At 43.7% G+C, this 24625-nt stretch overlaps 1 protein-coding gene across 2 annotated transcripts in view; it reads left to right on the top strand.

The window, feature by feature from the left end:
• The window catches only part of LOC112451810 (laminin subunit alpha-1), a 143632-nt gene that overhangs the window by 82869 nt on the left and 36138 nt on the right, over window positions 1–24625 (top strand). Inside the window, exon 1 of one of the 2 annotated variants that reach the window (XM_025011695.1) lies at window positions 8079–11340. The exons of the other annotated variant lie outside the window; for it this stretch is intronic. Coding sequence (XP_024867463.1) covers window positions 9216–11340 — 2125 coding nt within the window. The 5' untranslated portion in view covers window positions 8079–9215. Of the gene's footprint in view, window positions 1–8078; window positions 11341–24625 lie in introns of those variants that run through there. 2 annotated transcript variants of the gene reach the window in all.

Genomic DNA, 24625 nt, shown 5'->3' with positions numbered 1-24625 from the left:
GCGGAGAAATGTGCAGCTCAATCGAGAGACGTTCGAGTTAGCTTTATCTCATTTGATCTCGATAATAATTTAAATCTTACTTATCTTTCGTTTCGCTTAAGCTTATTAGTAATGCTTATATATGTTTATTTTATCAATTATTAATAACCTGAAAAATTTTATAATTTTTTAATTCTCTGAATCCTGAAGCATGTTTACTATACTTATATATTATAATTTTAATTTTTGCAATTATATCGCGATTATGCAACTTTTATGATGATCGGAAAATGCGAATCTCTCTTAGAAAAATATTTTCTAGGACGGAAGTCCTAGCGCGCATGCTCTTCGTACATCAAATAGTGAAGTGTAAAAGTGCGAGTTGTCTAATAGAGTCATATGAACGCACGTCAGCTCGCGTTATTCGCTAACAGGCTGTATTTTATCTCACGCTCGCCGCAGATAAATCCAGGCGACTGGTATTTTTCGATATCGAGTGGACAGTGTTTACGAGATATTAGACTGGTCCCGAGTTATGATTTAGCGAACGACTGCGGGGCATAGGGGTGTTAGGCGCTTCGTAATGGAGTCAAATGCGTGCCTTTAGAGCCTCCCTGATGAAAAAGCGGCGCTGATTTAATACCGACTTTGGTACTCGAGATCATCGACGGCTTGTTAACGAAAAGGAAGCGTAACTCGGCGTGACGGACAGAAAAAGGGGGTATAGGTCCCAAAAAAGTAGTATCTTAGAATCGCCCTCGCTTTTCGATCGCTTCATCGCTATGAAAGCGACGGCCAACTTTCGAGGTACTTTAAAACACGTTAGAGTACTTTGAAACACATTAGATTTATCTCAATCTTGCGTTAGACGCAGAATATCGAAAGATTGTCGAAGTTTCTACGTCAACGAAATGTTAAACAAACATTTATAGTGCTATTTTCTATTTTTCACGGCACCTTTCGCTAGAATGAAATCATCCTCGAATTTATCCTCTCACGCGCGCCTAAAGAACAATATCGTCGGCAACGGGAATGAATTATGTCATTGCGTAATAACCAAGGACGCGCGTCGTGAACCGTCCGTTTTCTCGTAATCTCGTCAATGAACGTTTTATCGTCCGCCCACGCGAGGTGTAATAACAGCCGCGCGGCGGAGAAAGGGACCGGAAACGTTCCGACGCCCGAAGATACAAAAGATGCGGCATGACCGATTATCGCGATCGTCGATTTATGCAAACGTCGCCGTTAATAATGGTGGCGTTCGCGGCCGAGCGTAATTACTTGCATTATCGCTCGGTTGTACGTGGCGGCCGGCGCGGCGGGAATGCAGATGCACGTGGGCGATGAACGGGCGCACGAATGAAACGAGAAAGGGAAAGAAGGAAAAGGAGACGGAAAAGAAGAAAACGAAAGGAATGATGCAGATAGCGCGTGACGTATTTATCAATAAGTTCTTATTAACGACTCTGTGCGCGATACGATATTTATATCGCTTACTTGAACGAAATCTGCAAAATCGGATGATTCGGTGCTCTTAAATACAAACTAGAATTTTTATTTTTAGCGTGACAGTTTCTTTCGCTGGCAGCGAGTTGAGAGTCGCAATTTCCTGTTTATTGTCGAACCGGTACTCTTCAGAATGAGGAGAAGAACATAAAGACCGTCAAGATCAGATTATAGCGCAAGATTAACATTCTTAGACCGCGCCATGAATGACGTGAAAATTTTAATGCGAAGATTGGCGCTCTAAGATTTTATTGCAACTCTAACAGCTTAAGCAAATAATTCAGGCAAGAAAATTCCGAAAGGGAAAGGAAAGATATCTGCGTGATAAATCTCGGCCAGATAGCGAGCCAGAGTATTTTTATTCAATTAGGTTTCTACAAATAAAGATAAATACCAAATAATTTAATAAAGCTTAATTTATTTCATTTATTTTTCACATATTCTTACAAAATTATTGATCTTACAATTATAAAATTGATTGATAAATTTGACGTTTTGAAAACTCGGCAAATGCGCTTATAGTTTTGCACCTGGCGGGTGGTACGCCGGAAGTAGCGTCGCGTGGATCCGATGGAAAAGTATGAGAAATTGCGACACCCACGGCGTGAGCACCTTGTCGCTTCGCAACGGGACACCTCGCGTCCTCGGCTACCTGCGCGATTAGGTCTCTCCTTCTCTCCCATCCGTCTAATCTCCGTGCCGTGGTGTGCGTACCTTTGTGCATACGCGGGCACACGTGTACGGGCGCGTATGTATCGTCTGGCGCGACATTATCGGCCTCCTCCTTATGAATGCTCTCTCAGAACTCTCGGAGGACCTCCACTGCGGTTCTATGGTCGTGTGAATCCGGTGGGTGCCGAGGAGGGAAAGCGGGGGACACAATGAACAGACTGCAGACTCATGTACAAGTCGCCAACTTTCTATACGTTTGTAGCCTCGATCTTCGGTCGTAAGTATTCTCTTGAAAAATAGAGAGACAGTGAAAGAGAAAGAAACGAAGAATGTTACGGTTTACTCGTGATCTTTCGAGACTTCAAGACTTGATCGACAAGGCTCGAAAGCCCGGAAAACTATGAAAAAAGGCGAATGATTTAATCGCTGGAGTACAGATAGCGGCAAGTTTTGTATGCGGGACGAATGAATCCTATAAAAGTAGCCGTGCCCACGCGGTATCCTATCTACAATTGTTAGCCCGATAGATACGCATCGCCGTCACGTACAAATTCCATCCACCTGTGCCACCATGAATACCACATAAAAATTCTATTTTTCAAGAACGCCGCTTTTTGAGACTGTCAGATTTCGACTGTTGCTCTGATTTTCTGAAATCCATCTAACGAAATTCAATCATCTTATACGTGAAATACTTGTCGTATCATCATTTGAAACGTTATCATTCGTACATCGTTATCGATCGTAGCTAAAAGAATCGTCATAATTTCGCCACGGTTTTTCACAACGGAGAATAGTTTTCGACAAAGACCGACCACTCTGAGGTCTGTGCTCGCTCGCGAAAAGTCGCCAATTGCAAATTGGCCGTATATTTTCCGCGACGACGGCCGGGAAGATAAGGATGTCAGGCGGCAACGTATATATCCGCCGTAATACGAGTCCGCGTGTCCCAGTAGAAGAAGGGGCAAGACCGTTACGACTGGCAGAGAGGAGAGATCCGTTAGAGAGGTCGAAGCCAATGAATTCGATCGTAAATCTTTTCCCCGTGGATCCTCATTACGTTGCCGCGGACGCGATTTACTCGCGCGCGCGATCACCAAGAGCGGCCGCGATGAATTCGCGGGTGCGAAAGCGAAAGTTACGCGCGCCACGCCTCCGTCGTTCGTTTGCGCGTCTGACGTGGAGCCATCGGGCGATAATACCTTCGTTAAATCAATCGGCCATCGCCAATCCTCGCGGATATGTCCCACCTGGTAATCGCCTGGTAAAATTGATTGTTTTTCATTCGTCGGTTTACCACTCGACTCTCTCTCGCGCGCATTTACGAGGCTGCCGCGGGATTGCGAGAGAGAAAATGCTATTCCAAAATACAATACGCGAATAATCGTTAATTTTACTTTAGAAATTACTTTTACTCTTACCTTAACTTGATATGAATGGTTTTAAAGATATATTTTAGAAATTTGGGATGTTTAATCTGTGCAGTCAGAAGAAGTTCATGCAGGAAAAATAAAATTGAAGATTTTATATTATATTTTTGTTAAGATAAATGAAAAGACGAGGCGAGTTAAAATCGTTCTGTTAAACGCTTCTAAGAAAATATTCTGACTTCCGGTGTTTCGAGGCAGCATATCTAAGAAACCAGATCCAAAGAAACCAAGCTCGTTGCGCAACCTCGCATTCTATTACCATATAGTTCCGTTATGGAGACCACTTGAAAAGTGCATATGAATGCACGTGTCTCCTCTGCCGAAAGAGCGGCATTCCGGAAGTCGCGTCGGGTGTCGAAATCGTCGGCGCCCAGAAATGGTGGGCCTCCGGTATATCCGAACATTAATCATCGCGTTGCGCCTCTCATTATGTTTTACGAGCCGCATTTATATTTATATCGGAGCGATGCTCGGACGAGCCACACCTGGACGCCGATGAAGCCGACGCGCTGCTGATGCGTGCACATAGCACGAGGCGTGATTTATCGGGGGGGATTCGCGAATCGTCAGCTAGTAGAGCTCGTGCATCAACAGTGTGCATCTTGTTACTGCCCACATCAGGACCGACGCGACCGACCGACGCCTCGTAAAATCACGTCCACGCGACGTTACGTCTTGTCTGCGGGATGCTTACACGGGCCTCTCCTCGAGTGAATCGTAAACCACGTAAACCGCGTACGAAATGAATTGTTTCTCGTTTCTGTAATTTATTGTTGCGTCGCACGCGGGAAAACACGTGTGCTAAAGTAATAATGTATATGTAGTAATTTCGAATAAAATGAAAATGAGAGAAGTTTACATAATTTATAAATACATAAGAGATATTCTCTTATTACATAATTTTTGTAATAATATATTATTTTTGTATGTAGTACGGGACGTAATGTGTTATATTATTTATGCTAAAGCCAACAATTGGATTAAATATAATTTCTTTATAGTCCAGAAATAAACAGAATTGAGCCATGTGACAAGCATTGTTTAGATACATATATATTTTAAAAAATATATATTAAATATATTTTAAAAAATATATATGTATATTTCTTTCTTTTTTTTATCTCTCTATCTTTTATTTATAAAAAGACAGATACCAATTTCCGCGTATAAATTTCCAGTACTGATTGCTACGAGATAGTAGTTGTATTACGTAAATGAACGAGATACATGATGTTTCGCGCGAGAATAAACGCTACCGATTATTATTTTATTATTAATCACTATACGCGTCAATTAAACGGAGCTGTCGCGCTGTGCCATGCCGCGCGTGATATTAATCTTACTCTGAGGAAAAATGAAAAAGTGAAATTGCGATATCAAGTGAATTATCTTTTTCGAATAGTCGGTACGATCGCTGAACTTGTCATTATGATTATGAAGAGATATGTTAACCTGTCTCACTGATGGCGAGGATTATTAATCATGCTGATGCCGCGGCAAGAAGAGCCGAGAATTTTTCCTGTCGGAAATTACCATGAAAGAATATGTGACGCAGCAATGTTTCGTAAATGAATGCCATGCGCTCGAAGCTTATCTATAATGTGTATAATTGCATAATCACCGTTTAACAGCGTTTATTATATAGTGACGATGGATAAGTATGTGTTTTTAGTATTTATTTGAAAGCATAGTAATACTTTCCGTGAACGATAAATTGAACGTGAACGAATTAAATTTTAACGTCGCGATAATGCAATTTAATTATTCAACCACGATGCAATTCTAAAATTATTTATTATAGTCGGAATTTAATTGAGAAGCGTTTCTCGAGTGAATTCTCGTTGACGCATTGAAACATATGCATCGTGGATCGAGCAGCAGCGCATATACGGTCGGTTGGCCGCTCGTGCGTTTACCACGTATCGAAACGCGGTGCTTGTTAACGCCAGGCCCCGTGAGAAGACAACCGTGTTTGTCGTGAACAAACTGAGATCGATGACATCGTACTCTGAGAGACTCACGAGTCCCACGAAGGAATCCGTCCCATAAAGGCACCGTGAATTTCACGACTCACGACGCGCGCGCGCGCGCATATGTGAGAGCTCTGTGTGATCGCATACCTCGCTCTAATCCACCATAAAAATAGCTTTCTCATAATAACGCGACGTCGTTGCGCAACATCGGGCGTGTGATAGCGAGCATAAAACGAAGCTACAAGAGCGCGTACGTTCGGCGAACCGTAGGTGGTCTGAATTAAAATCTTCGACGAGTATAGGTATATCTGAGTAGGAAGGAAAAAAGAAACACAGGCGCGGTAGCGCGTGTTAGAACGTAATTATTAACACTTGCGCAATAAATAACGGATATGATTTGGAAATGGTGCGAGAGATACAGAAAAATATCTGAACGGATACATTAACTTTCTTAATCTTAATTAAGAAGTCGACGTTGATAATAAATTCCGCCTGCTTACCGGGAGCGACATTCCGTAGAAAATCACTAATCCTTTTTTGCACTATTCGGAGATCTCAATCTCTAAATTACATTCTCTAGTTTGTTCAATCTTTTTTAGTTCATAAATGTTCCAATCTGTTCGAGTCACTCGAGATCACTCGAGTGTACAATTTCTGATCCCGATTTGAAGGTACATTAAAAACTTTTATCTCTATACCGACGCCAAATCAATCTCAAGCAAAGACTCGTTCTCTGAGGCACGTGCTTGGTCACAACCTTGTGTATGCACAGGCGGACACGCGTGGCCGAAGGGACCACCTGTAATAAGTTCATAAAACTCATGCCCACGATGAAACACCCACCGGAGTGCACTTGTATGCGCGACGCGCAGCTTTCCGGTATTCAATTAACAAGAAGAGCGGTCGCTTTGTATTACCCACGGTGCGCAGGGAAATAACAGGTGCACGGCACGTGCATATATGCGTCCCGGAAAGACCCCATGTATCGCGTACAGGGTGGCCCTTACGGATACTGAATTCTTATAGTCGAGTTATAGGTATCTGGTTCAATTATCCGCGATCAATTATCATCGCAATTCGTAGTCCACGCGAGCAACTGTAAACATATTCTTCCTTTTAATTGAAACATACAGCAATTTTATACAGAATGTACTAATTTTTATTTATTTTATTTTATTTTATTTTATTCTTTATTATTTATTCTGGTTATAAAGTAAGTAATGCGAATATTCTTTATTTGGCGTCGTAGAGGTAAAAAGTTCAAGTAGTAATTCTCAGCAATATCTTTGACTACTGTCTATATACTTCCGTCGCCGTCTGCCACTAGTTGCTGAAAGGGCAACGCTAATAGACGTCACGTTTCTCAGTCTACAAGCGTGTCGAAATTGCATAACGCGGAAAATGACGTGCGATTGAAATGTACTCGATCTCTACGGGTCATCGAGCGCGAATGCGCGTTACAACTTTTACGAGAATTTTTATTTCCCTCCGAATCTTTGTTAATTTTTTTTTTTTAGCGTTTAAGCTCGGGTAAAAGGGACGCTTTGATCTTTGTGCCTTTTAAACTCCGAGTATGTGCGCGTGACGAATGAATTATAAATTTCCGGCATCTGTCATCGTCCCGCGACATCGGGACTTGACATTTTCATTTTTTTTTCGCCATTGCGAGCGTACGCTATTCTTAAAATCGCGCATTGTCTTCTTATGACAATACATCGTCTTTCTTGTAACAATGAGTACGCACTTCCGTCATTTAAATCATTCTGCGCGACATATACATATAGATTTTTTAGAAATCATTAAGCGATTATTTTTGTTTTTTTATAAAATTAATCGTTACATTTTTCAGTACGTTTTTCAGGCTTAAGTAAAAAAAATCCACGGAAAACGTATGAATAATAATCGAGCGAGATATTTGAGAGGCAAAAGAGCAGAAAATAGACGAGATATTCTTATCGATGTAGGTCTAGATAACGCATAAACTGATGTGCGATGAAAGAAGTTTGCGATGAAGAAGAATGTTTGTTTGTGCATCCAGCAATTCTGTGCAATGTAATAGTATCAAAGAAGTCGTTTGTTGATCAATCGCAGTATTGCGCGCTTACGTACAGTCCCAAAAATTTGTTTAAGTCTAATTAATAAATAATTTAAGTACTTGCATATTTATAAAATTTCACGTTGCTGTAGAGGCATCGAACAATGCGAATGCAATGTCATCGATATAATATACGTATCAAAGGACTTTCAAGTGTCCGACGAAGAGGGCTCTCGTCTGGTATCAATGCTCCGAAACCGCTCGAATACCCGCACACCCACGTGCGCGGCATAGTAAACACGGAGATTCGGTCGTCTCCTGAAAAAGAGGAGGGAGAAAACATGAATGCCGGCGCGGAAGAAGAAGAAGATGAAGAAGAGGCAACAGTGAGGTGCGCGGGGAAGGAGAGAGAGAGAGAGAGAGAGAGAGAGAGAGAACCACAGCCAAGCTAATGGTAATGGTATCAAGCCAGTGTCTCGCGAGCCGCGCTCGAGGCCGGAACACACGTTCACCTCTTCGTGATTCCACGTGCGCTCGCTTTCCGGTCCTTCCTCGAGGCCCAAAAAATAGCAAAGTGAGATAATCGCTTAGAATTATACATAAGATCGCCGGTCAAAGAATACTCCAGAAGAATTTTACGCATAGTTTCCTTGTGCTCCGAGATTTCCGTGATTTTCTCAGCTACTGTTGAGAATTCTTTTGCACAAGAATTATCTAATGCGAATTTCTAGGTGCGAGAAATTTAACTTCGTAAAGTTTAAACAAATCGGTTTTACGCTACCGTGTCCCCAGCTCGGAGGAATCGTAAATGCTATGATTTTAGTCTACGATTAACATTGATTTATGGAGGCAGGAATTTGTGAGATTTTTTTAACATGAAATTGTTGCGGAAGGATTACGTCGACGAGTGCTTGTCTGGAGTGTGAGTGATTCATCGAATGTTTCGCGAAGTTGTCACCGACTTTTTCTAAAATAAAAACAGCAAACTCAGATCGTTTGCTAAAGTGCTTGTTATATCGTAAAAGTAATTTATGATCTTTTATCTCTCTGAATTTCATATCTCACAAAATTTAAACTGTTAACAAATTTGGTATAATCAAATCTTACAAATTAAAATTTTATCGTAATCTAATTTTTCGTCTGAGAGATCTAACGGTATATATAACATATTGAGTGTGCGCAAAATTATAATAATTTGTATAAATTAAAAATAACGTTTAAAAAATTATAAAAATCTCGCAAATCATCGTGTAAAAAAGTTACGTAGTTACTGCGGCATGAAAAATATTCAAGAATCATCCTGGGCGGTGCCAATGTTCCAGTTCTTTCAATCCCGCATCATCCAGTTTTAAAACTCGAAGTTACATAACCGCCGACTTTTAAAACGTCACAAAAATTACACTATTGACTCTTATAAACTTACTTATTATAGTAATGCAAAAAATTGTTGGTCATTGATACTTTCTGAATCGACGTTTGAACCTGGTGAAAATCCGTCTCAATAATATTTAACGTTATCCTCAATCGAGTATCCATAAAATATCATTCGAGAAAACATGCAATCGTCATGACAGGAGTCGTGTGGGGCAAGAAAGTCTCCCTTCTGACTATGGGGTAGAAATGTACCCCGGAAAATTAATCTGGGTCTGGGGCGTGCTGGCCCTCGGAGCAGGTACCCTTCTGCTGTCGGGTCCGCAATGGTGGAACGAGTCGACAATCCGGACGGAAGGCGACGGCTCCGCGAGATCGATTCCGACCGACGAGTCGAAAAGCGACAGTTCCGTCGTCTTCGAGCGATCCGCAACGAAGGAAGGCGCGAGTTATGCCTCGACGGACGGGATCATCCTCGAGCTGCGAGATATCAGCGGTGACAGGCGATGGAAGAGGACCACACGACTGGATCCGCGCGACGACGGATCGATGGTCGAGGAGACGTCCGCGGAAACTAGCATGATCTATGAGAAGCAACGGGTGTCGCCGTCGATCAACGTCGACGATCGAAAAATCGACGGTGACGGACCGTCGCGACAGAATCTCCACGTGAACGAAGACGGCGGTACGTTAGATGAATCCTCGGAGCAGGATCAACACGCTGTAATTATACGAACCGACGCGCACTCGAATGCCGAGACTCGAGCATCGGACGAGAATAAACCGGGAAGGCTCGCCGAACGGGAAAGACAGCGTTATAAAAAGGGCAGCGATCGAGCGATGATCGACATCGTAACTTCCTCGACGTTACGTAACGATAGATTTGAGGAGGATATCGCGGCAGAGACGGGATCAAGATCAAAATCGAAGATGGAGGATCGACGGGGATTGAGGATCGATGTCGTGGGTAGAGGCGCACGAGCTCCTAGATCGCGGGAGGCGAGTATTAACGTCGATAACTATCTTCGCTCGTCGACATTGATGCTTCGTCATATTCAGAACTCGAAGAGAACTGGTAATCATTATGTTCCGGAGAGCGGAGCATCGACATCGAAATCGGGCGATCGAGAAGGAATTCTCGAGATGGACGAGAAGAACGCGCGATTGGGCGATCAACATAAATCCCCGCGTATCTCGCGGATTACAGGCGCGATTATGGAAATCAAAGAGGAAATCACTCCCGCATTTTCCCGACCTACAATCAACGATCATAGAGACATCGGAAGGCTGAAAGAAGCTGAAGAAGCCTCTCGATCTTCGTCCGGAGAGCGAGCAATGTTCCTTGGATCCTCGGAACGAAATACCGCGGATGGGGATGCGCGGCAATTCGCTGCAGGAATGCAGGAGGACCAGCTCCTTTTTTTTCGCGAGGATCGCGAGCGAGTTCAATCTTCCGCGATGAGCCCCGCGGAGGCGATCCACGATCGTAAAAATTGGCCGGGAGAACGGGATCGCGGAGATCCTGCTAGGAAGAGACGTGATACGCGCCCGCGCCGTGATTGGTTTGCGCAAACTTCGAGCCGATCGCAGAAATTTCGAAGACGCGATAACGGTATTTATCGCAATGAAATCTTCGATAAATCGATTATTAACAGCAGTGAACAAAATGACCGAAATAATAATAAGTACAACGATCGAGTGACTGATTTTCCGATTCATAAAAGTGACAGATTGCAGAATACTTTTTCAAAGGATTTAAACAGCAGTGGCGATAGTGAATCTCGTGATGAGAATAATGACGAACGGTCTTCGGGCGATGCCTTCCAATTTCTGGATTCCATCATTCCACCGGACAACAAGAGACGCAAAGTGACGCGCGGCGAGGACTTGAAAGACCTGATGGTCACGAGCAATTTCGTGTGGACGAGTCAGGATCGAGGAATCGGTAACAGAGCCCTCATTCCGGAGCATCGATCGACCTTCGCGCAGGACAATCGCGTGGCGTCGTCGCACAACGGTTTCTCGAGGAAGAAAATCCGATCCACGGATCCACGGCGAAAGAATGCGCGAGGATACGGAGGAAGGACCGGCGAGACGGGATTGGCCGTAATTCAGAAAGCGGACCGACGCGAGGCGGCGAACGGCGATCGGCGAAAACGATACACGAATTATTATTCCGCGCAATCGGTCACCCCTATGGCCTACGTGCACATTCAACCGGCATATCCGGCGGCTACACCCACGAACCGGAAATGCGCACGGTGCATGGTCGTCTACAAGCCTTGTCCTTCGCAAACGCGGCCGCCGCCCAGAATCGTGCTTCCCAGTTACAGGTACCACGAGCCGGCCATCAAGTGGCGAGGACTCAAGTATGGTGAGTAGAGATGCCTCGCGGAGCCTCGACGACGTTTTTCGACCATTGCGATTAACTCGATTGACTTATTCTAATCGATTAATTAATTGTGTCTGTTGAAAAAGATTTTTACGTTTGTACATTAATTGACATAGAGAAGTTATTGATACTTTTATTAGTTTCTTGTTTAATCGATGTTTTAAGGAGGATAAATTAGCAAATTTCTTTCGGCGTTCGAAAGAAAAATTGATTTTATAATAGCTAAGCTCTACTACCGTCACATAAATAACTGAATGCCACGCATAGAGACCTTCTGACTAATTTCCTGCTAAAGCGGATTAATCACTTGCATCGTCGTAATGCAATATCATTAAGCGTTTCCACGCCCCCTAATTCGTCAGTCTATCTCGCGTCGCAATTAAGAGAAGATTACTTGAATTTTGATAGGCGAGATTGATCGATAAATTGATAGAGCGCAAAATCGAAGCGCAGATGGGATAGAACACTTTTTGAAGGCGTTAACGATTCTCTTGAATTACTCAATCGTATACGTGTTACAATGCGAATCTGTCGACAATCGTATTAGTTACGCGTTATGATTTTCGCTCGCGGTTTGCGAGCGCGGAACGTTTCCTCCTTAGCCGGTTACCTCCTCACGTCGATTAGACTGCCGACCTTCGACCTTCGACGAGAAGAGGAACTCGAAGAGCACGGATGTGGCTCATTAACCGAGCATCGCACGAAGTTTCGCGCGATACAAACATCGACGCAATAAATCGTAATCAACGTTCGAGAAAGGATAGGCTTGGGAAGATCGCAATACTTGTGCAACGCCACAGTGTACACATTGTATTCCGACTAGAGTAATCTGACTCTGTTCTATTTATAATCGTATATATAAACGTTTATTGAGATAAACATTTTTCGCGGACAATTTTTCAGGAAATTATTCGCGGAATCTAAGATTGCCAGCGTATGCTGGTTCCGTTCGTTTGGAGCATAATAAAGTAATTATATGTTTAAAGAGAGCTAAACGGTGTATTCGCGCTTCGAAAATATGTGCAACGTCGGTACGAAAGTTGTCGAGCGCGGAGGAGGATCTCCCGTGTTTGGAGACTTACCTAATCGAGGGAGGTATCTCGTAAGAAAGGTATTTTAGAGCCTGCGCTAACGTTTCGTGTTAACATTTACACTGATAAATACCGCAAATATTTAATCACGTAGGAGGGATACTTCCATATGTTAGAAGTATACCCGCTGATATTACGGGTTTTATCTTTGCATATTTCTGTTCGCCACTCTAACAATTTTACAAGAAAATTAGACTAATATTTTTCTTCTGAGAGAAAGCTTTTGAGAAAGATAAATTAACTTTTGCAAGTTAGGTTTATGTTTAAAAATTTTGGTTTATATTATATATATACATTTATCTTGCTTTATACAATTTAAAAATGTTTTATGCGAGGATACTATAAGTCCACACACCATCAAATTATTCCATCTTTTTTTCTATACTCGCAGCAAAATTGATTGTTTTATTTCTCTAATTATCTCCGTATTTTGAACGCGCTTCTCCCTCTAAAATGTACAAATTGATGAGTATAGGATGACATGGTAAATTACTTTGCATGAATAAACAGCCGCGCGGCGACGTCCAATAATCATCTCGATTACACGAGCGCGAGATTAATCAATTTTATTACACGGCGCGGGCACGATTCGCGTACCGGCGAAGAACCGGCGTCGCCGCAAAGTTACGAGTTGCTTTCAGTGCGTCCCGCGAGTTCGGTGCATCCCGACGATGGTGCAAAAAGTGATGGGTGTTTAAACCGGCCCCGGTGCCTCTCCCGCGACGATCCCGTAATCGCGAGCGTGGAAACGCTCGCTCGCATCAGGGTGGCCTGGGCGTAGATCTCGGTGTTGACGCGCGCCAGAACGCATATTTTAATCACCGTCATCTTCGTCGTCGTCGTTGTCGACTAATTCGTTCAATTTCCCGGTTGGATACCCGCGATATTCTGAACAATCCTACCGTCGCTCTCGTACATACGTGTATATTTCACCAGACAGCGATTTCTTTATGATTTTATTCGGCTGACCAAGTCCTTGTAATTTTTAGTTATTTATGTTTCTTTTCAGCATTTTCTGGCATACTTAAGAAATAATCAACATTGTTAAGTCGTCTACGATAAGAAAGACTTCGCTGTGTCGCCGTGCTCGTAAAGATAGTCGCCAATTTTTTTTATCGTATAACGTGAAATTTTGATTTTGCTCTGTCGTTCGCCGTAGATTAGCGATTTTGCAGTCCGTCTGTGCGAATCTGGGGCGTATATGCGTGAAGATCGGTAATCGTGCGTGGAAAAGTGCATCAGGGTGGGCGCAAGAGCGCACCAACGCACTTGGCTGTCCAAAGAGGCGCCGTAAATGCACACTTCTGTCATTGCGTTTTCGTGTACCTTTATCGACATTTTGAATTTTTTTTTAGTATGTGACATAAAACGCATAAAAGTGTTATCAAATATATAGTCAATTTTTAAGAAAAAAGAACGAAAATATTCCTTATGTATTACATACTATTTCACATTTTGTATGTAGAAATTAGGGATTAGGTTCTATTGTAGGGATTGAAAAATGAAAATAATTAGCCATTATACTGAACACTCGTTTATTGAAAGATATCATACATAGCAACATTATCGACAACTTTTTGCATTAAAGTTGAATTTGGTATTAATTGTTAAATAACGGTAACATGATTATAATTAAAATATTGATATTCGAGAATATTTCGTAATACGTAAAGTACATGATGGAAGAAAAAGGTTTTCTTTCATCGAGAGACAGAGAGAGAGAAACCCCATAAGAATAATTGCGTAACATCATGGGAGTACTAAGCTTGTAGTGACATATCGGCGCCGCTCAAGCAGATTAATGTCACTCGCAGTGTGCCAACGACTCCCATTCGCCTTCGCGTAGAAATAAGACGACTTTAATACGACAATCGCGAAGGCGTTCTCTTGCCCTAATCACTTTCGTCACGGGGATTACGTTTAATTAGACGGGAATTGCATTGCGTCCTTCCAAACGCAAAATCGCGTAATCATCACATATGCAAATCCAATATGTCACAACAGTTCTATAAATTCAATTAATTTCTTAAAACAAATGAAATGAGCGTAAGACATATACAAAACGCTAAATACAAACGTTTGCATTCAGCTGACATAATGTATATGTTTCTGTCTTTCTCCCCGAACAAATCGCGCGAAAAACGATATAAGAGAACAAGATCATCTCCCTTGCATCTCGAGTCTCGAGATGCCGTCGGACGTATCGACCGGAATTCACGCGGGTCGCCGTAGCCGCGATAAAGAAACGTAAGGGACATTTCAATCCGACGGCGTCGCGTTTCTTACCTTCTCGGCCGTCAGGACGTCAACCGCGCGAGACGCGCATGATAAGAGTAATTTACAACGAGATACAGCCAACCCTCTTTGGCTCCTCGTCGGGAAGTTGCCTCTCGCCCACCCTTATTTACTCTTATTTTCGTGCGCTGTATAACTCATCGCGCGGGTTTACTTAAACGCGCGCGCGCGAGCGAGCGAGCTCGTAACACGCACGCAGACATGTGCACGCACGCACGCGGATCAAAGGTCTGAAGACGCGTCTTATTCCTGCTCGTTCCCGCGATGATCCTTCGCGATGATGCCTCGCCTAAGCGAGATTGCCTTTGTACCCTTTCAAGCGAAACAACTCGCGCGATACTTGCGCTTCCCAGTCGAGATAAAACTTTTCGTGCGGCGTGGTGCTTCGGGTTATACATACGCGGAACGGACTCGGGCGGGGAAAAAGCGCGTGTAACAATGACGACGTTGTATTCGTAAGGGACTTGCATCATCGGTTTTGTTTTAAGGATGGATCTGGTTAGTTACGGCGAGAATTATTGACGATTGTAACAAGAAAATCACGTTTCAGGATTATAGCATGGACTATTAACATCAAATTACACTTATTCTATAGTTATCGTTTGATAGATATCTTAATAATGATGGTTTTGTTTTATTAGTTAGCTTCTACCACGAGGGACGAGCCGTCTTCGTTTTTTTATCTTTGCACGTCTATACTTCTATATACTTTAATGACATCGTCATGGTCGTCTGCTCGTTACAGTCACACAGTCTCTTCTTGCCTTTGTCGTGATCTTATTCCACCGTAAAGTTACCCTGTGTCGTATTTGGTAACGCTATTTTTACCTCCGATAGATCGTCAATCCGGTAAGATCTGCCACAAGAAAGATCTTACGGGAGAGGAAGAGTTCGCAATTAGTCGCAGATCTTTTTACACGAGATTTCTTGAGAAAAATGTTACCGTATGTGCATATGGGTGGTCCAATCTCATCGGTTCGTGGAGACCGATATTTAGTTTGCCATGCCCGAAAGAATATCAAAGTCAGATGCACATATATACGAAGTCTCGCACGTATCAGATAATTCACAGCAATTAATTTAGAAATTAATATGCAACTTAGCGTACAATTTATAATTTACATTTGAAAATTCTATACTCGGCGTTCCGGTAGTCGGGGTGATAAACTTCCACGGGTTAATCGTTTATTATCGTATCTCGCGTGTATCAAGGTCTGCCCATCGCGGCTCGTAAATCCACAATTCGTTTCCTACTCATTACAACATCTTCTAGCGCCCTCGTGCCGTGCACGAGGTAGAAGCAAAGCGAATTGAGATCAGCGTCGTTAAATATTTTAACACGAGCAGATGCAATGTCTCAATAATCGCGATTACGATGCCGACATTTGATCGAGTCTAATTAAACGACAGCTCTGTATGATGGCCATCATTTGCGTAGGTGACGTTGCGTGAAAGATCATTTTATTGAAGCTCGCGATCGACATTGACGGACAGAATTACAATCTCTCATTTCGAAAAATATCCAAGATTTTTTTATATTCTATATTTTATTGGCACGCAGGTTTTATGAGACAATAGCGTCAGATTCTAACAACGTTAATTGCTCGCGATGCACGAAGACTCGGAATCCGCGGTAAAGAAGGGCAATCGAGTCGCATGCATGCACGAAAGTCGTGCAACGAGGTAAAAGAAAAAAAAGATGAGATGCTGGCTCTTCTCTTTTTCTCTCTTCCTCTTTCTTGGCCTCCCCCTTCCTTCTCTCTCTTTCTCTTTCTTGCCGGCATGAGGTACAATGCATCGCGCCCGCGGCGATGCACCGCTCGCTCGGTCGCGCGCGCGCGGCGGCTTTGAGCTGCATCTTCCGCGCGCCGCGCCGCGCCGGCCGGAGCGTGTAGGCATACGTATATCTCGCGATATCTCGCCGGCAGTCGCGCGTGTCCGGTCAAACACGAGAAGGCGAACTTCCTTCCTGCTCGTTCCGTTGGCCCACACCGCACGTGGCGGTGCATTCCGCGTCACGTTCGCGTTGCAACGCCGCTGTTTACGCTACGTGCCATGCCTTTTCGAATGGTCTCGCCTAGCATCGAGTATACCAGTACAAGAGCCGTAGTCCATACAATTTGCATCGTATCCCGTGTTTATCAGATCAGATCGCAGTGCTCTGCGGCGGTAATCATAAATAATAGTTTGCATTAGTTATCGTTTCACAGATAAGCGCACTTTGCACTGCGGGCGAAGGAATGATTTTTAATCGATATCGTAACGATATCTTGAACGATATCATAAAAAGATTTAGATCGCACAATCGTACACATCGAGAACTAGCGCGATGCACTGTAAAGAAGAAGGAAAGTCTTGCAATTTATCATAAGAATATTAAATATAATATATTGTTTCCCATTATGATGTATGACTTCATACAGATCTATATTAAATCGTCAATCGAAAAATTAGATACTTTAAATCTTTATTTTAAGAATTTAATGATTTCTGATAAATAGCTTTAAAAAAAATAACTTCTAAAAGTTTAAAATAATAAATAAATACATACATAAATAACTACTTTATTAATTATTATATCTATTTCAAATACGATCTTATGACTTATCAATTTAAATAGCGCACCGAATATTAATGATTTACAAAGCCGGCGAAGTATGAATCGATATATTCTCCAACGTAATAATGCAAATCATTATTCCGCGAATTACATCCGTTGCTTTAAATCTCACGGATATCATATAGCAACGGTATCCCCTACTAAATTCCACATCGCATTATGGTGAAGCTTATACGGTAGTTGACAACTAAATTATGCGGTGCAACCGAGGATTTGTAATAATTGATGAGGTAAGAGTTAATAAAGATGCTGTCACGCGTTTTTCCCTATCTTTGCGGAATGCAGCTCGAATATGGTATCGAGCACAAAACGATCACCGACACGCAAGTCCTTCGGCAAGTAGTGCATATTATTGCAATGCTGAGTTATACTCGTTACATTTCTTCGTTTTATCGCTACATTTTCGGAACCCTTAATTTCTTCGTCTTTTCATTTTTATTCCAATTTTTTAATCTTATCGAAGCCACGTCGGTATCGATGTGCCGGATGTTCCCGGGAATCGCGAGGAACTTCTTTTCGCAGCTCGTTGCGAGCTCCGCGATTTTCTACGGTAATCCGCCTAACAACCCATAGGTAGATTCGTGCAACGCGTCTTTCTCTACGCGATACCGGGGATCGGTTGGGAATCCCGATTGAGGATCGGCCGGCCCGTACGTGGTTATTATTCAATAACAGGTGTAGCGCGAGAGCCCAGCATCATGGGGCCTCTAATCCACCTGCGTGCGAAGCAAACAAAACGGATAGGTGCACCACCGGATCCCGCCGCCGGGCATTACCGGATGGGATACCATACGTGAGTACATAACTACGTCGTTATGCAGCTTGAGCGGTACTCGCTGTTGCCCTCACGAGGGCCCAGGCGTATATGCCCGGGCGTAGGCGGTGTGATCGCGATCGCGATCGGACGGACTTGGGAGGCGCGATAACGAACGCGAATTCTCTCTTGCGTCATTGTTCGCGATAACAACCGGATGGCAATTATACACGCGACGATAATAGATAAGTGACAAAAATAGATTCCGATGAGGAATGGAATGATCCATAATTGCTCGTGCTATAAAAATTTAAGGATAAACCGACACTTTAAGTTAGATAACATTCTGTTATTTTTAACTGCTATGTGTGTCGAAATTTATTATTTTAACACAAAATAGTATTATTTGAACTCCTTTGGTTTAGTTAAATTGACATTGTTAAATTAATGATATATTGAATGAGGAGCAGTGATACAGACTTATAGAAATGGTTAAAAATGACTCAAATTGAGTATAATTGGACACTTCAAATTTAACACCTGTGTGAAGTTAGCCCCCAACATTAAAAAAAATTAGCTTTTAATTTTTTTAATATTGGGGGGCTAACTTTATACGGGTGAATTTAACAGTGTACATATATGTTATTTAAATGTTAAATTTGCGTTTTTAATAACACCGTAATAGATTATTTGAATAATTATAATTGCTCATTTTCCAGCAAGTCTCCACGTTTATAGCAATTCTCGCAGGTTCCCCTAAATAAAATTGTAAGACAGGTTAGTTGTAACTTAAATCGCCGGTTTTGTATATATGTTAATAACGACTCGGGAGTTACTTTATAGATGCAGGATTGTAATTTCTGCGTGTTTCTCACTGCGCCGAACGACCGAGCCGCCGCGAATAAACGTAATTAAGCGCGCGCAATTAAATACCGTCGCTTATACGCGCGCAGCGTGAGACGCGTTAAAGTAATTTCGCGGTGACGCGGACAGGCAGTGAACTGCTGGTCGGCAATTAATTACCTTATCAGCGATTCGCGCGGTTGATGGAAAATCGAGTCGACTCGCGAGTCCGCCGACGATATCTGATCGTCGCGCAACTGTCGTTATGCGAGCGTTCCCCATTTGTATAAGAAAACCGCATCGGCTCGTCCGTTTGCTCGCCCAGCGACGAGTCGATTTTTGTCGACCGCGGCTACGCGATACACTCGCGGCGATATTTAATAACGTAAGGGCGCTGGCACTTGGAGGAAGCTGGGCATTTTTTTTTATATCGCGTATCGTAAACGTAATGATTTCGAGTCTGATATTATTAGCGGCGAGATAGGCGCCGGTACACTTCAGACGGAAGTAGTTTGCGATGCTATCTTATCTCACTTCCACAGAATTGGCGTCTACAACTCAATATTTCTCCGTTTTATCGGCTTAGCGGGATCGTACGATGTCCTAATGCCGGCCTGAGCTTTAAATCGTTCGTTTGTATTCCGCGAATTTTCCCGGTGCGATCGCGGCACCGAGCAAAAACCAATCGCGCCGATTGCCTTGCGGTATTTAATCGGCCGAACGATTCGCAACGAACCTTGACCCTTCACAATGCAGAAAGTCAGGGGCCGCGCTCCGTTACGAAGCGGAGAGAGGCGGTCGGAGCTCGCGGTGGGAAACGGTAAACGTTTCTGTAGGCGGTCGAGATTGCTGTCTGGTGAATCGCAATTTAGGCAGTGAAAATCCACGGGCGGGAGATAATGCGAAACGCGGTGACTCGCGGTAATAACACGGCGCGCGGACAGGTGCGGCATATTGTGGGATTATGAGAAATTACATTTGTATCCTGAGCGCGCGCGTACACTCGCGACCGTGTAATTATCGGGGAATGTTATTCCGCGGGGGGGGATACCGCGCTGAACGCGCGGATATTCTCCCGCGATTGACACCGTAATAAGTATTCTACATATACAACGCGCCGTCGACTAATGCCTTCTCTTAATTACGTACGTGATTAATTCGCGTGAACATGTGGCTCTCCATGGAGTACAGCCCTCGCTTTATTGGCAGATTTCTAAGCAGACACCAACTAATATCCGTATCATTTGCAGAAGTATCATAATCAAGTATCATAATCGTCCCTTGCTCAATGTAATTCGATACCTCGTGCTACGTTAATTGGTCTATTTGAAAATGCATATAGTAATTCTCTAAAAGGCTCAAGGATAATGCTATTTATTGCACAATTAACGATTAGATCGCACAGAATATTCCCGACCTTAAGGTGCATTACACTCCGAAGCGGTATCATTATCTCCCATCGTATTACACGATGTATCCCGTAATCGCAGCGTATTTCGCGCGCTGGTCTTAAGCAAATCAATAAACGAGACGTAACTTTCCCTGATTACGCGCGTGTGCACGGGATTCATTATCGATATACTTGGGCTTAACTCGCGTCGACGAAATCGATTACGGGGATTTCTTACTCACGCCCTCACCTTTCCGCGTCTATTTCAGCAGATACGACCTGCGACCCATTAGAATCTTTTTCTGAACTAACTGTAATTATTTTCACAGTTTATTTCTTTCCGTAACGCGTAGTAACCTCCGGAACTTCATTCAGAAAAATTTATAGTTTTATTTTTCACGTGTGTAACGATTTATCAGGCACGAAAGGGTTAAATTATCCCTCGTAAATATAACGTATAAGTTTCAACGCGGCGTACATATAGGTATGTATAAGATCAACGCAATCGCGCCTCTTGTTTTCACACCTTACGGAAATTCGTAGCACAGCCACGTGCAATGGCTCACACATCGGGTTATTTTTCAGGCTTCGCTTATCCGTGATCTTCGCGATACACGTACGTATGATTGCCGTAATCCGAAATTATACAGGCACGTTGCGGTCGAAATATCCACATGCAACATGCGCGCATGCATAATCGGCGAGATGCCGCGTGCAATCTGCCGCGGGTACTCCGGGTTGAGAGCGCACCCTCATTAAAAGCTCTCGTTGCACGAATTTCGGAGATTTCCGTTTGCACGGTGCGGCGGGCGGTTCCCTTCGATTCGCTGGGATTTGCCGAAACGGTGAATAATCATCTGTTCTGGGAAGACGCGTTCTCGACGCGAATCGAAATCGAGAAAGATCGATCGCGGAGCAATCCCTCTCGTTCCCTTTCCAGTCTTCCGGATTCGGGGGACGACGACTCGTCCCGTTACGATATAATTAACATAAATTTCAAGATATTCATTATACATTCCGCTCTTCCCCGAAAGTAATGTATGCGTAACGGCAGATGGATTAGTTGTCGCGGTATACGAAGAGATTCGCGCTATAACTGATGACTCGCCGCACACGTCGCGTCGGGAGGATATATTTTGATAAGAGATAAAACTGCGATCCGGACGTAAGTGTTGCTAAATCAAATTTCAAGAGCCGCGGCAGGAATGCGCGCGGTGATACTCCGGACCGCCTGGCGTATAAAATTTACGCTGACGCGCGGTGAGGCTTATCGGCGGTTACGTGACTTTCTCGCGAAGTAACACGCAGCCACCCTTAAGCTGCGCAAGCTGCGTGTTAAATTGATTAAAGGGGTCGACACGCGCACGCGTCGCGTCGTAAAAGTGCACGCACCGTGAGTCACGGGTTCAAACGGGCAAGCGCAAAGCAGATCCGATTCCCGCAATTGGGTCACCAGACGCGCAATTGCGCGCGGTAAGGAGCGGTAAAAGACGCCTGCTCGCGCCCAATGCCAATCGCGAGAGCGGTAAAAGACGCATCTCGCGCATCCGAGATGCAATTATTCATCGCGCGTCGTAAATTGCGAGAGAGAGAGAGAGAGAGAGAGAGAGAGAGAGAGAGAGAGCCGGTGCGTTCTGATTTCTGATGAATATTGACGCCGAAAGTTGATCACGACGAAACACGTCGGTAGCAAGTGGCGTCTCGGCGCATAAACATATAAAACTGGCGAGCGCTTTTAGATTACGAGAATGCTTCCGCCGAAGTGAGGTGTAATTTGTATCAATAAAACACATCAATTAACGAGTGAGGCACACGTGCTTAACTATAAAATACGAATCCGAGATCTAGGAGTTGAAATATATTGCGTGAATTCTTACGAAAGATTGAGGTTTTTGTATCAAGAGATGAATATTTTTAGAAAGAAGTCTAAGCTCGAAACTGTTTACTCGTAAAATACGAGATAATAACAAATCCGTCGCAGACATCGCCTTCTCTCGTTATTCCAGCCTCGAGGATTACGCCATCGGTGGGCCTGGTGTTCAAACTTTCTAACTAATCTAACTTAATCGTTTCTCTCGAACGGTGTGGATTATAGGTATTCTGGTCATTAAACCGGGCTCTCTTCGAATAGCTATTGAATTTATTCATCTCCAGGTGTGATAAATTAATCATCCTTGCATGGCTAGAGCGTTTGAATAAATAAAAATCAAGGTAAATATTGCTAAAATATTCAAACTTGATGGTACCACTGGATTCACGATTACTTAAGAAATCAGCGATATTTGAACCGCGCTTTAATTGGAACCAGTGTTTTTATACACGAGCGTGGAATAGCACCGCAATTTTTTAAATCGCACTCCGGTTGAATGACTGATTCACAGACAACCATCCTTGGCTCGTCGTGACCATTCTGACGTAAGACGCGAGTATATCGGACAGAGAGCGAGGTCGGCCGACGGCTAATAACCGGCTGAAATTAATTAAGATTAGAAGAAGGGATAAAAGTGCGGCGCGGCAAAATCGTCGAGGCGCTGCAGGATCGCGCCGTGTTATACCGCGTATCGCACGAAAATGATGACGCGTAACGATACGGAGAGCGTAGGATTCCTACGTAGGACACCGACGTAGAGGACAGATAGGATATTTTCGCAGGATAAAGTACGGGAATCGGTCAATTACGAATGATGCATTGCCAATACTTGGCTCCGATAATTACGGCGCCGCACCGCCGCCATCGCCATCGCGGCTAGACTCGACTTGGATTGCGCGCGATTCATTTTAATTCAATCATATCTGGGAGCGAGCTTCCAGATGCCACGGGATATATTTAACGCCCGCGTAGTAATATGCGTAGAAATACGCCTCTTTTCACGTTGAGCGAGAACTATTCGTCCAAGGCCACGGGCAAGGAACATTCCGGGGCGATGATATACTGAAACATCTTAGCTCGTAGTTTTAGAATGACGTTTCTTGTGGCAAGTGGCTAAGGAGAGATGCGTAAAATACTTAAATATCAAAGATTATAATAATTTATGGAGAAGTTAATGTTCCGTGCTCCGAGAGTTTACTTGCGCGTCTTTCCGCGAATTTATATGCTTTCCGTACTCGCTGTATATCCTCCACTTTAGTGTCATTCCGCGGGATTAAATCTGCATCCGAATATCACGAATCGACATACTTGCATTGAAATTATGCTAAGTTGGAGAATTTCCCTTTTCTTCGGGGTACTTCAAGTCCCTCGGTTCAGTCGCGACATGCGAGGCCGGGAGAATACAACCAGAACGAACGGGAGTGATAGCGGTGCCAGTCTCAACGACTACTCCGTGAGGAATAATTGTCATCAATTCAGAGATTTCAGCTAAGTCGATCTGACACTTACGAGCACGAATGACGCGGATTATGTCGATCGTTCCTCGCGCACCGATCACTACAGTTTATCGAGCTGATTCCTTATCGTAGCCCGAACGCCACTCTCATCGGCTGCGCTCGAATTTATTTCCCTTTAATCCCTTTTATAGCAATGCGTCTTTTAAAATCGATTAAAGTCTTGCTCGATTCAAACGTACATGAGTTACAGAATAAATTATTGAATTTATTATTAAGACAGGAGAGCTGGTTTAGTCAATTTGTTTAACGTGTCATATTTATGAACGTAGAGTGACCTTCCAATCGTTACAAATTGTAATCGAGTTGCGAGAGAGAGAGAGAGAGAGAGAGAGAGAGAGAGAGAGAGAGAGAGAGACCGACGATATCCCCGTGCGGCTTCGGGCTGACAAGCGACCGAAAGCGAGAGCGGCCGATATCGCGTGAAGGCGCGTAACACGAGGGGTGAAATCGTTTCCAGGTATTGAATCATATTGAATTACCGGGAATCGCGGGCAAAGAATTCCGCTGCACCTTGTGCGCTGCGCCGCGCCGCGAAATGCTAGAGCTAGATGCTGGACCAGTTATAGCCGGAGCGGAGCGTGTAATCGTGTGCACGCCCGCTGCATTCGTCGTACCGATTCGAGAGAGAGAGAGAGAGAGAGAGAGAGAGAGAAGCGACAGAGAGAAAGAAAGGGACCATCACAGAAACACCGTCGTTCGCCTTATATTATAACGCTCGTTACGGCTTTCCCGGGTTACGAGCGTGTAAAAGCTCGCTCGTGGCATTATTGCGTCGACGATGGACGAATGCACTTTAAGGCGCGCGATAATAGTCGGCTCGCGTGTAAGCGCGATTAGAATTGATACATTGATTACGCGCCCCGCTTGTACCGGGCCTGTAATGGGCG

Source organism: Temnothorax curvispinosus, unplaced genomic scaffold (assembly GCF_003070985.1).
Source record: "Temnothorax curvispinosus isolate PA1 unplaced genomic scaffold, ASM307098v1 QBEX01002587.1, whole genome shotgun sequence".
NCBI classification, from domain to species: domain Eukaryota; kingdom Metazoa; phylum Arthropoda; class Insecta; order Hymenoptera; family Formicidae; genus Temnothorax; species Temnothorax curvispinosus.
Note: the sequence above shows the minus strand (reverse complement) of the source record. Positions and strands in the feature narration are given on the sequence as shown.